The sequence below is a fragment of the Oncorhynchus keta genome, chromosome 19 (assembly GCF_023373465.1).
Source record: "Oncorhynchus keta strain PuntledgeMale-10-30-2019 chromosome 19, Oket_V2, whole genome shotgun sequence".
NCBI classification, from domain to species: domain Eukaryota; kingdom Metazoa; phylum Chordata; class Actinopteri; order Salmoniformes; family Salmonidae; genus Oncorhynchus; species Oncorhynchus keta.
The window spans coordinates 20,275,877-20,288,963 of record NC_068439.1 but is presented as its reverse complement, the minus strand read 5'-3'; the positions used below and the strand labels follow the sequence as shown (position 1 = coordinate 20,288,963).

General features: G+C 42.5%; 1 protein-coding gene across 2 annotated transcripts; it reads left to right on the top strand.

Annotated features, from left to right (window-relative positions):
• The first annotated feature begins 726 nt into the window (after positions 1 to 726).
• LOC118397965 (uncharacterized) lies at positions 727 to 12,630 on the top strand. 2 transcript variants are annotated; one of them, XM_052470006.1, is made up of 3 exons: positions 727 to 831; positions 11,035 to 11,222; positions 11,442 to 12,630. In XM_052470006.1, exons 1-3 carry the CDS (start codon positions 796 to 798, stop codon positions 11,593 to 11,595), a joined length of 378 nt encoding a protein of 125 aa, XP_052325966.1. In that variant the 5' UTR covers positions 727 to 795; the 3' UTR covers positions 11,596 to 12,630. The 2 variants fall into 2 exon arrangements, with proteins under 2 accessions (XP_052325966.1, XP_035648732.1); XM_035792839.2 differs by lacking the exon at positions 727 to 831 and adding an exon at positions 9,694 to 9,887.
• Positions 12,631 to 13,087: the final 457 nt, after the last annotated feature.

The following is a 13,087-nucleotide window of genomic DNA, read 5'->3' as shown; positions in this document are numbered from 1 at the left end:
CCAATCTGCCAATTATATGCATATTCTAGATTCTGGGCCAGAGAAATAGGCAGTGTCATTTGGGTATGTTTTTCATCCAAACATCAAAATACTGCCCCCTACACTCAACAGGTTAAACTTACTGAAGGCAGAACAAATTCCAAACTAAATATAAGTATTGATATTAGTTGGCAGGGGTCTTTACTTCCACATTTGTGTTTTAATTTATTTCTAATACACTTTTTAAGAATCTTTCTGTTAAATTTATTTAATTTTCAATGAATTTGCAAACATTTCTAAAAACATGTTTTCATTGTGTCATTTATGGGGTATTGTATGTAGCTGGGTGAACTATACTATATATTTAATCCATTTTGAAATTAATGCTTTAACACAATAAAATGTGAAATAAGTCAAGGTGTATTAATACTTTCTGAAGGCCCTGTAGCATTTCTACGAGTGGTCTGAGGCACTTGGTAAATATGTGGGGGAGGGGTTTTCTAGTGCAACTTTAGTAACGATGCTTTTGGTAAACAGCTGAGATTTAAAAACGCCCCTTCAAAGGTTCTAATGATTAACTTAGCCTTAAAATGCTTTTGGGAAACAGGTACCCGACAGGCTGTCCTCAGAATAGCAGGATGTCGTCACTTGTATTTATTATTGTATACTCACATTCCCCACTCAATCTACTCTTAACTTAATCCAAAATATTTTGTTTATCATGTTAAACTTGTTCCCTCTCCTAGTTCCAGCCCCGTCCTTGAAGAAGAGCGCTGCCCTTTCTGTTTCCAGTGGCATTGTCCAGACAGCCATCGCATGCATCTGCGTCCCAAGCGGATTGCTTCAGCACTGGTGAGACTAACACTCCTCTACTCCAATGTCAATCCCCAGTACCTGAAAGTGGGTCGTATTCATTAGTGCAAAATGTTCTAAAAAAATGTGCTATGGAAAAACATTTCAGGTAGCCCCTCATTCTGGTCCCTTTTCTCATGTTGTGTGTCTAGTGAATCCCTCCTGATCTCTACTTTTTACATAATATTGGAACTTGACCATTCCCGGAATAGATGACACTAGACACAAAATGGAGTTCTCAGCAGCTTCCGTCCACTTCACTGAAAAGCCAGTTCAGATAAGGAAACTATGTACAACCCCCATGCCCTGAGTAGCTGGTCAGAGGGTAGATGGGGGCATTTTTCTCCATCAGGGGAATGGAAGGGGAAAGTACCATTGATTGATAAGGCCCTCTAGCTGTCTGATCTGACATTGGCCTAATGATGACTCGCATCGCTCAAACATTGCGTCATTTAAAATATCTGCCAACATCTACTGCACACTTTCAAATCAGGTCCATTATTCTCCTTTCCTGTACACAACTTCACCTTCCTTTCCTCTAGCGATGTTTGGCCCGTCTCCCATTGACTTTGTAGAGGGAAAGGAAGGGGAATAGAGATCCAAGAGATTTGCCAATCAATCAAATTTAAATTGAAGCCCTTTTTACAACTTCAGTGCTTTTACAGTCTTCTGTTCAGCCTCATTGAGGAGGAATCCCTGGAAGGGCAGACAGGGTCAGCGTGTAATAAGCCAGATACTCAGGGTCAGCATTTAGTAGGCCAGCCAGATAATGATCAAAACCAGTGTTTGCATGTGATAGGCCAGCCAGATAACGACCACGGCCAGGGTCAGCATGTGATAGGCCAGCCTGATAACAATCACATCCAGCATCGGCATGTGATAGGCCAGGATGCAGATAATGATCACAGAGGAACAGGAAGCATTTAGTTACAGCGAACCTGGTATCTATCATGGAGACAGAGGTACAAGGCCAAACAAGATTAGCACATAGGTTATGTCAGAGTCAGACACATGTAGTTATTTTGGCCAATCCCGGGGTAAAAGGTACAATAGTAAATTGTAAGAGATTGTTTTGTCTTTGATGCTTAAATGTTTTTTAAGACCAGTGAGTGCCACCCCCCCCCCACACACACACACATATACACCTATATGTTTATTATTGAGCATCTCTTTCAGTCATTTGTCTTTAATGTGTGATCAATGTACAGCCAGGTCCATAATTATTCACAATTGATAAAGAGGAGCAAGTAAGACTACAAAATAAATAATACAAATACTGAGCTACAGTAACAGTCAACAGTTTGGAAACCTACTTATTCAAGGGTTTTTCTTTGCATATCTACATTGTAGAATAATAGTGAAGACATCAAAACTATGAAATGACACATGGAATTATGAAGTAACCAAACAAAGTGTTAGAGAAATCAAAATATTTGAGATTCTTCAAAGTTACCTTGATGACAGCTTTGCACATTTAATGCCGATCTGTCTCCGGACTTGAACCCCATTGAAAACCTGTGGTTTGAATTGAAGAGGGCAGTCCATAAGCGCAGACGAAGGATATCAAGGATCTGGAAAGATTCTGTATGGAGGAATGATCTAAGATCCCTCCCAATGTGTTTCCCAATCTCATATAACATTTTAGAAAAAGCCTCAGTGTTATCCTCGCAATGGTAGGGTCCTCGGGTACTTAAAACAGGGGTGCCAAAAATTGACACTCTTTCATTAGCATACGATATAGCTCAGTATTTTTAAAATGCATTTTATGCAGTCTTTTTTTCTCATCAAGGGTGCCAAAAATGATAAACCTGACTTTATTGTTGATATATTTTCCCACCGTCGTGTGACTTCCTGGTAAGCGAGTTCTCCTTAGCTACTTTTTCACCAAGGTATTTTTACCCTCCAATTTCAAGGTCACCGGTCACTCGCTCTGGCATAAAATAAGTGTGTAAAAGAGCTCCACAAGCTGTGTACGTGCGACGCTACCAGGCCCCCATAGACATGCGTGGTTGTAAGAACTGATACCCCTGAAGCAGGCGCAGCACTCTGAAGATAAGAGGAAGAATGTTGTCTGTCTCCTCTCACATTTCAAGTTTTAATGTCACGTGCACAAGTACACTGAAATGCCTTTCTTGCAAAATCTAAAGCCAAAAATGCAGTAATAACGTAAGGTAGAACAAAAACACAATAAATTAAAATAAGAACACGAGAAAGTAAGACGCTATATACAGGGTCAGTTCCAATACAATATTTACAATGTGTAGGGATACTGGAGTGATGGAGGTAGATATGTAGAGGGGTAAGGTGACTAGGCATCAGGATATATGATAAACAGAGTAGCAGCAGCAGCATACATGACGATTGTATATGAGTGCATGTGTTTAGAGTCCGTATGAATGTATGTGCATATTGTGGGTGAGCAAATGGTGGAGTGAAAGTTTGTCTGTGTCGACGTGTCAGTGTGCATGGAGACAATGCAAAAATAAAATACAAGGGTCAACTCAGTCTGTGTAGCCATTTTGTTTGCTATTTAGTTATTTATTTATTTCACCTTTATTTAACCAGGTAGGCCAGTTGAGAACAATTTCTCATTTAACTGCAGCCTGGCCAAGATAAAGCAAAGCAGTGCGACACAGAGTTACAAATGGGATAAACAAACGTATGGTCAATAATACAGTAGAAAAGTCTATATACAGTGTGTGCAAATGTCGTAAGATTAGGGAGGGAAGGCAATAAATAGGCCATAGTGGCAAAATAATTACAATTTAGCAATTAAACACTGGAGTGATAGATGTGCTGAAGATGAGTGTGCAAGTAGAGATACTGGGGTGCAAAGGAGCAAAAAAACAAAAAAACATGGATGAGGTAGTTGGATGGGCTATGAACAGGTGCAATGATCGGTAAGCTACTCTGACAGCTGATGCTTAAAGTTAGTGAGGGAGATAGATGTAAATCTCCAGCTTCAGTGATTTATTCTATTATTTTTTTTGCAATTCATTCCAGTCATTGGCAGCAGAGAAGTGGAAGGAAAGGTGACCAGTGAAATATTGGGGGTTTGGGGGTGACCAGTGAAATATACCTGCTGGAGCACATGCTACGGGTGGGTGCTGCTATGGTGACCAGTGAGCTGAGATAAGGCAGGGCTTTACCTAGCAAAAACGTATAGATGACCTGGAACCACTGGGTTTGGCGACGAATATGATGTGAGGACCAGCCAACGAGAGCATACAGGTCGCAATGGTGGGTAGTATATGGGGCTTTGGTGATTAAATCCCAGGCTTTAGAGGAAGCAGTGAACCTTCACTGCGGGGACAATGTCACTGATGCATTTCCGAATGAAGCCAGTGACAGAGGGGGTTAGCTCGTTGACGTTATAGGTGGAGTCTCTAATCAGCGCTAGCAAAGCAGTCCTGTTCTCAACGGAGCAAGTCACGGGTACTTTCTGTTTAAGCTTCTGCTTGTAAACAAAAAGCAGGAGTGTGGATTCATGATCTTATTTTCCGAATGGCGGACAAGGGAGGGCTTTGTGCTTGCTTGTGGGTAGAACAGTGGTCTAGAACTTTATCGCCCCTAGTGGCGAGGGTTATAGGTTGATGGAAGTTGGGCATCATATGCCTTAATGATTCAGAATTAAAATCGCCACCAACCAGAAAAGCAGCCTCTGGATATAGACTTTCCTGCTTGTTTATAGCCTCATACTGTTCGTTAAGTGCCAGCTTATTTTTCTTGTCCTGAGGTGGAATATGTACAACAGTCAGGATAACAGCTGAAAACTCCTTCAGTAGGTAGAAGGGTCGGCATTTGACCACCAGGTATTCCAAGACAATGCGTCGATACTTCCACCGCACGCGAGTCAGCACACCTGTTGTTGATAGAGACAAACCCCTCCCCCTATCAATTTCCTTGACTCCACTGTCCTGTCTGCATGGTGAATGGAGAATCCATCGACTTGGATAGCAGTGGTGTGTGTGTGTTGTCCAGAAACATGTTTCCGAAAAGCATAGAATATTGCAGTTTCGAGAGTCCCATTGGTAGCAAATCCACGATCAGAGGTCATCATCTTATTATCAAGTGACTGTACATTGACCAATAGAATGAAGGGAAGAGGTGGCCGGTTTTCCCTTCTCCTTAATCTCACCAGGACTCCACCTGTCTTTCCTCTGTAAGGTAGGCATTTCCTCTTGGGTAGTCCGAAAATTGGGTCGGAATTACAGTAATTGCTGCCAAAGGTGCTTCAACAAAGTACTGAGTAAAGGGTCTAAATACTTACGTAAATGTGATATTTCAGTTTTTTAATACGTAATGCCTTGTCATTGGAGTATTGTGCCTAGACTTATGGGGGGGGGGGTCTATTTAATCCATTTTAGAATAAGTCTAACCTAACTAAATGTGGATAAAGTCGAGGGATGAACTGTATATTGAAAATACCAGTGACAGTGTGAGCCCCTCCAGGCGCCTAGGTCCTCTTTCCCTTGTCTGGTACCCCGACCTGCATTCAGCTAATTCCTCTGACTCTCCTTGTGGTGCCATACTTTCCCAACCTGTGTTTTTAATCACAACTGGAGCATCTGCCTCCAGTTGACAGGAGAGCAGGCAGAACAATGTGTCACTCGTGGGCTTTGACACCGGGAGAGAGTGAGAAGCCACCAGATGAAGAGAGATGAGAGGGCGATGGCCTTGGAGGCATTTTAGACAGGCACGCAGGAGGAAACCCACTACGCTCTGTTGAAAATGCTTCGCTCACATGTAGGGATTTTCCAGGTGTTAAGTGAATTATTTTAAGCATCTCACACCGACACAAAAACTGCAGTCACACACACACACACCCTGCTGCCTAACATGCACTACTGCCGCATATATATCTATATCTCACTCAGCGTGTTAGTTTTCATCGAGGAGGTTTTAAACTCTATAGCGTACCAACCAGATTCCCCCTCTCCCCCTCTATAGCGTACCAACCAGATTCCCCCTCTCCCCCTCTATAGCGTACCAACCAGATTCCCCCTCTCCCCCTCTATGGCGTGCCAACCAACGGTTAGGGTTCATCCCTTTTTCCTTTCTTTCCACTGCATCATAACGGCATCTTGTGATATGGCAGTATTGTAGAAAGGCATCCTGAAGGGTGGGCATGTTTATTATTTAACTAGGCAAGTCAGTTAAGAACAAATTCTTATTTTCAATGACGGCCTAGGAACAGTGGGTTAACTGCCATTTTTTTTTGCCCTACCCCTACAGTACATCACAAACTCATGCTGTTTAGTACTGGCAGATTCTGTCAGCGTCCCAAATGGCACCCTATTCCCCCATATAGTGCACTACTTTTGAACAAAAGGGTAAGGAAGATGGTTCCTCTTTTTCCAGACACTGTCACACCATCCCGTATCCATTCAACACGTGCCACTCTGTCCACCTGTCATTTCCTCTGGAAATGAAAGCAGAACAACAACATGACAAAATAATCCAGCTAAAGCCAGCCTGTAGTCGTTTCCATTATGCATCTGTCAGCGCCCTCAAAGGGCATCTCTCTCCAGTCTCCAAACCAGCTTCCTGGGGGTTTTCCAGGGTACCTCATACCCTGTGTACATCCCAATTCTTCACACTTCTTCCTACCATGAAGGGGAGTGTGAAAGTGCACACTTTAAAAGAAGTGGGACACTGCCATAGTTCAGAGCAGAAAGACTAAACTATTGGTCAGGTCATGTTAAAGGGAATGGACTACTGTGACTGCAGGCTTTGTCTCGCTCCATCCTCCGCGCTTTGGAGTATCGATGTGTTCTGAATCTCCCCACGCCCTGTAGACCCAGTGTGCCACCACCAACCACCAGTGCTGTAGGAGTCAAGGGCAGTGATGCCTGTTGAAGCCCCAGAGACAAGGTCATCACAGCAACCAGCTTGGCTTGGGGCAGCACAGGGAGGACTGAGGGAGGGAGAGCGATTCGGGAGAGGGGGATGATAATGGGGCAAAAGGAGAGAGAGGGGGATGGATGATAGGGTGGGGAGGGGGAGGGAAAGGCTGGTATTTATGGAGCATAGCCTATTAATAGAAGACAAAGGGTCCATCTGCAGAATTGATTGGTTGTGTGTGTCAGTTTGTTAGCATGTTGTTCGTAAGTGCTTGTCTCTGTATGTCTGTTTCTATAATTTTATTTTAGAATTGATCCGCTGGCCCATCCCTGATTTTAGATAAAAGGACAATAACTTCTGAAATATGCAAGGAGAAGAGAGATTGCTTATGACCCCTTGTTCACATAAAAAAACATGTGATACCTTTTGCTGTTTGAATGCTGAAGTCTAAAAGACCCAGCAGGTGCTGTTGGCATTCCAGGCATGATCAGTCTAGTCCAGAAGTATCTAGGCTATTGCTGACCTGTCTCTCTCTGGAAGTCTGGTGCAGAGTATGGAGAAGTTGCCCCTAAAAGATAGATGCTGATCTTGGGTCAGTTTTAGATTTCTGCCAATAATGGTGAAGGTTAGGATTGGGGGAGGAGGGGAGCCTCTGTTGCTGGGGAACAGGTGGGAAAACTGTATGGGGCAGCACAAGAATCCAGAGGAGGGTGAGTCACCACAACCTGAAACCTGCAATGCAAATTTAATTGGGATGGAATTAAGATGTTGACCTCATTTCATAACAAGTCATCTTTAATTGCTTGAATATGTAGGTTGCATATGCAATTTAGGCAAGTTATTGGTCATGAATTGGTTACCTTTACTCTGTGTGTTTACTCTCAAAGGATGGGACAGACATTCTGGAAAGGTGGGAGGGTTTAACGTTTTTTTGCTTCTGCATGCATTGGTGACCTTTGACTTCTAGACGTGTTTGTTTACTTTCAGCTGTGAAGGGTTCAATTTTTAGGTATTTTGTTGGAGTTTTTGTTGAGGTGTTTGCCCTTCAAATGCTCGGACTGCACATATAAGGCACCTCTCTTGCCTATCCTGAGTCCTGTCAAACGAGCAAATGTATAGGCCCCCTCAGATCTACATACCCTCAGTCTACATGCTACTAGACTGCTCTATGCCTGTATCCCTGCACCTATGCCAGAATCAACAGGTTTGAATGAGCTGATGAATGCACTGCACTCTCCTTAGCCAGGTATTCAACACAGACGGTGCATGTCACAGGATTAGGGTTGAATTAGACACTGCACATGATCTTGCAAGATTTCATTTGGTCGGTGTCATGGTTCTCGTCACTTTTTGACAAACATGGGTCTTTCCGGAGTGGGTTGGAGTTTTTTTTTTTTTTTTGTGGTGGAATTATGGTTAGGTAGAGCTAAGTTAGAGTGAGTAAAAAACCTAGATACTATCTCTCTGCGTCAGTCATACCAGACCATATGCAAATCATCACTGGGCAAAATAAACTTTTCTTAGGTGTCATGTCACTAGATAGCGTATGGTATCACCTGCCAGCGGATGATGTTAGCCTATCCACCAGAGGTGCCTGGGCAGCCTAGACACACCCACCCCCTTCGCTGCCACCTCTCTAAACTCCTTAAGGAGTGTCAAACACATTCCACAGAGGGCCAAGTGTCTGTAGGTTTTCACTCCACCCTTGTATTTCATTGAATTAAGGTCACTCATTAGTAACGAACGCCCCTCACCAGGTTTAGGTTTTAATTGAAAGGAAAAAAATAAAACCTGCAGACACTTGGCCCTCTGTGGAATGAATTTGACTCCCCTGCCTTAAGGGCAGCATTCTCTGTTGGATTGAGTTCTTCCCTTTCAGTATCTAAAGAACTATCCACACTTGCATACTTCTTGGTATGAAGCAATTTATTAGGCATGAATTCTAAATGGTATGCTAGTATGGACAGGTGTGTGGACTCCCTACTAGCCAATCATGGACATTACGTGATCAAAAAGTGTAAGGGGATACCAAGTTTGGACGACCTGCAGAGTGGGTGTACCAGAGATGTCTCCATATTCAGACCCAGTGTATAAAACAGGAACACCTTCCTAATATTGCATTGCACCCTGTTTTGCCCTCGGAATAGGCTCAATTCATTAGGGCATGAACTCTTCAAGATGTCGAAAGTGTTCCACAGGAATGCCGGCCCATGTTGACTCCAATGCTTCCCACAGATGTGTCATGTTGGTTGATGTCCTTTGGGTGGTGGACCATTCTTAATGGGAAACTTGTGAAACCCAGCAGCGTTGCAGTTCTTGACACACTCAAACCATTGTGCCTGGAACCTACTACCATATCCTGTTCAAAGGCACTTAAATATTTTGTCTTACCTATTCACCCTCTGAATTGCACACATACACAATCCATGTCTCAAGGCTTAAAGATAATTTATTGAACCTGTCTCCTCCTCCTCCTCCTCTTCATCTATACCGATTTGAAAATGGATTTAACAAGTGGCATCAATAAGGGATCATAGGCTGACCACTTGAATCCAGGTGAAAGCTACGTCGTGCCAAGAGCAGGTGTTCCTAATGTTTTGTTCACCCTTAACATTGCTTATGAGCTGATTGCTATTGTTAAATGTCTAGGGAAGCATTGACTATTTTGAGGGGGGTTTGGGGTAATGTTTCTGATGGAGGCTTTTATTGTGAGCTCTCCTCGCTACAGCTTGAGATGAGTCCAGGCATCTATCAACCTACATTTCTATTGGTGGCCTATTCTAGGACAGACAGAGTTAGTCATTCTGTTTTCATAGGTTTTTTTTCATCTTCCAGGGAGCACTTTAATCCAGAGTTTGCTGGAGGATGTGAGTATGGATTAGGGTTGTTGGCATGGGAAGTGGCTCCAGTGACAGTCCATGACAACACAACCGGGTAAATCAAAAACATTTAAACTCCCAGCCCCCTCCCGCCTCTGCTGTTGAAAGATTGGCTGAACAGCTGTTGGGCTCGGCCTCTGCTGCTCTCTACTTTATAAAGCTGGGAACACCAGGCTCCGTCAAACAGAGATAGCGCGAAGCTCCTGCTTGTTTAATACACTGGTTCAGCGAAACTTTACTTTGAGAACTTCTGTCAACTAGTTGAGATAAACTAGTCCGCCATCTGTTTGACTAGTCTAGACCCTTCGCAGCAGTATGGCTACGTTCGTCTCGGTGAGTTGTTTTGCACAGCATCAGTATTCAGCGCTGTCAACAGCCTGACTCCGAATATACTGACACTGCGTTTTTGTTTCTGTTTCGTACCTATACCTATACCTATGGATGCAGTTTTCCTCAGGGAGATGATGGATGTGTTGGTATCAAAGGTTTGGGATATCATTTGGGATGTGCTTGTCAGTGATGTTGTTTTTGGGGTGTCCTTTTCTCTGTTAACCCAGAACTAAAATCTAAAAAATGTTTACGTAGTCTGTCAACAAGAGATTATGGGAGTCCTGACGTCGTTGGGTGGGATAGATGACTTGATTTCGTCATCGTTCTGTTACTACAAGCATAACACTTTGCTCTGCTTGAGTAAGGATTTGCTCACGGGTGACTGACTGACTGATGTCTGTTATTTTTATGTGCTGCAGGGCACGTTATAGGCTGGTAACGTTTCAGTGGACGGTGTGACAGGCCCGTTGTGTGGCTGTTTATAGTCCCAAATCATAAAACGAACACACGCACTTTAAACTTTCAGGCCACAAAGGGTTGTTGTCGGGCAGGACAGGCAGGGTTCCAGGAGATGCCAATCATTTTCTTGTATCACATGAACAACATTGTGACATTGACTCCCAGTGGTTTAGTTTCAAGTGTCTATTTCATTTCCAATGTCATATAGTAAATATATTGGCCAGATGTCATAGGCTTTGCATGTGCCTCATTGCATTTGATTTACATGCACACAATATTTAATGGAAAAGTGCATCGAGGAAATATTTGAAATGCTGAGAATGGTTGAGTGACCGTCTTGAGCAGGGGTTGGAACCAAAATATTTTTCTAATCGTTTAGTTTGGAACAACTTTGTTATTTATTTTCTTTCCAACCAGCAAAATGAAGTTCTGAACTGGTTCAACCAAAAAGAGTAATGGTTTAGATCCTGTTTTTATTTTACCTCTTAAATCATTACTCTGTTCCCTATGTAGTTTTGACCAGGTGATCATAGGGTCTTTGTCCTTGTAAGGATCGATTTTGAAAAACATCTCCACAGGAGAATCATGTTCCTTATGTGAAATGAAATGGAAACGAGTTTGTCACCTGTAAAGACAGACCCATCATTACTCATATTTCTAATCTCATCCCGTCCGCCTCTCCCCATCATAGATGGCTACCTGCCACACCTATAACAACACGTCCAGGCACAACGGTGTCAACAGGGACTTCATGGCCGCTCTCTCCAAGAGCCACGGGAGCACAGGCAAACGCAACAGTCCCCAGTCGACCAACAGAAACAATGCCATAGGCATACCAAAGTCTGCCCCCAATGACAAGACACCCTGCAGTACGCCAAGGTAAACAAAGAATAGCAGGCCTCTGGTACCTACATTGTCACGTATTATATTTATATAGTCTACATCTCGCCTAGGTGAAAATCAGCATTTAAGGGACTTCTTGAAAAGGGAGGGCAATGGATGATATCACTAAACGGATGGACACTGTGGTCCTACACTTTTCAATAGGTCACCTTTCAATCTGTGTCAGTGTGTAGATTCTGACATTATTATTTCCAGGTCGATATCCTCTGAGACCAGCAGTTCCTCCTTGGCCTCCAAGCCCGCCAGTGTGAAGAAGTCTGCCTTCTCCCGCCTCAAGAGGTTCCTCATGCTGGATGACAACCAGAAGACCAAGGGGAGGACTCAAAACACTTTACTATCCTCATTCTGAATGACTGACAAACACTTGGCTCCACTGCAATGACCCAACAGTCAGCCTTTTCACCAACATAATATGACACTGACGCACCAGGCTCTCTGGCCTGCTTGCAATTCAGAATGGTCCTCCTGGAATTCAGAATGGGGGATGGGTCAGCAGTCAGTCAATAAGTAATACAGGGCCTCCTGTTGCACTAACTTTTTTTAAATATATATTTTTGTAACTTGCCCCTCCCAACTACCCCTGAGGTCGCCCTTCCGTAGAGCTGTTCTAACATAATGGCCCCACACCACGGCATCGTCCAGGAATTCCATTGTCCCTATGGATGGCGGGAACTGCATTGGAAGCAAAGCTCCCCCTTTTCTTCCTTGTTATTTATGAGGCAAGCAGAATAACTTAATTTGAGTTATAGGATGTTTTGATTGAGAGGGTGATTTTTATTTGTTACAATCACATTTATATGATAAATTACTTACACATTTATATTCACGCTTAAGTTTCATGCTTCTTGAAGTATGTTTTTATTTTTTACTTGGTTGTCATTTATTTTCATAGACTTTCCCACTCTTCTCTTGAGGTTACTGTCCAAGTAGAGATGATCTGTAGCTGCTTACAGGTTTGTTTGTGTGGCTCTACTATTTTATGATCACTGCCAAATGTTTTACTTTTATGTAAAGGTCAAATTTTTGTATGCTGGTGGTTTTGAGATCATATTTGGATGAATGGGATGCATCAACTTAACATTGAAATTGTTTTTATGCCTGAACCTTAATGACAATGCAAACGTGACTTTCTTTCAGTAGTTTCATGTTTGTTGAAGATGGGTTTTGCTGGCTTCACCTTTTACCTGTTTTGAAGTTGTTTTTATGTTTAGATTTACAATGTCAATTAGACTGCTTTTGTTCCAACACACTTTATTGCATTTAGTGACATGTTAGTTAATCCAATGTGGGAGTCTGTAGCATTTCACAGAATACTGAAATACCTCACATTATATATTCCTTTTACACCTTGCTTCTGTGAAATAAATGTTTTCAGGTATTCTTATTACTGTGTTACATGATAGAACTCAAAGAAGATGTCTACCCAATTGTCATACTTGAGTAAAAGTAAGGATATTTTAATAGAAAATTACTTGAGTGAAAGTCACCCAGTAAAATATTACTTGAGTAAAAATCTAAAAGTATTTGGTTTTAAATGTACTTTTATCAAAATTATAAGTAACTTTTAATTCCTTTAAGCAAACCAGACTGTGCCATTTTGTTATTCATGGCTCGCCAGGGGCACACTCAACACTCCAACATCATTTACAAATTGTGTTTAGTTATTCCGTCAGCTCAGAGGCAGTACGGATGACCAGGGGGGCTCTCTTGATGACTGTGTGAATTTAATATTTTCCTTTCCTGTTAAGCATTAAAACTGTAACGAGTACTTTTTTGGGGGGGGGGGGTGATGTGTGGAGTAAAACGTACATTGTTATTTTAGGAATGTAGTGATGTAAAGT

Bases quoted from the DNA above. Each gene is read 5' to 3' on its own strand.
- LOC118397965 (XM_052470006.1), top strand. From the start codon at position 796: ATGCATCTGCGTCCCAAGCGGATTGCTTCAGCACTG. The intron at 832-11,034 runs GTGAGACTAACA...TCCCCATCATAG, and splicing joins AGCGGATTGCTTCAGCACTG to ATGGCTACCTGCCACACCTA. The intron at 11,223-11,441 runs GTAAACAAAGAA...TATTATTTCCAG, and splicing joins ACACCCTGCAGTACGCCAAG to GTCGATATCCTCTGAGACCA.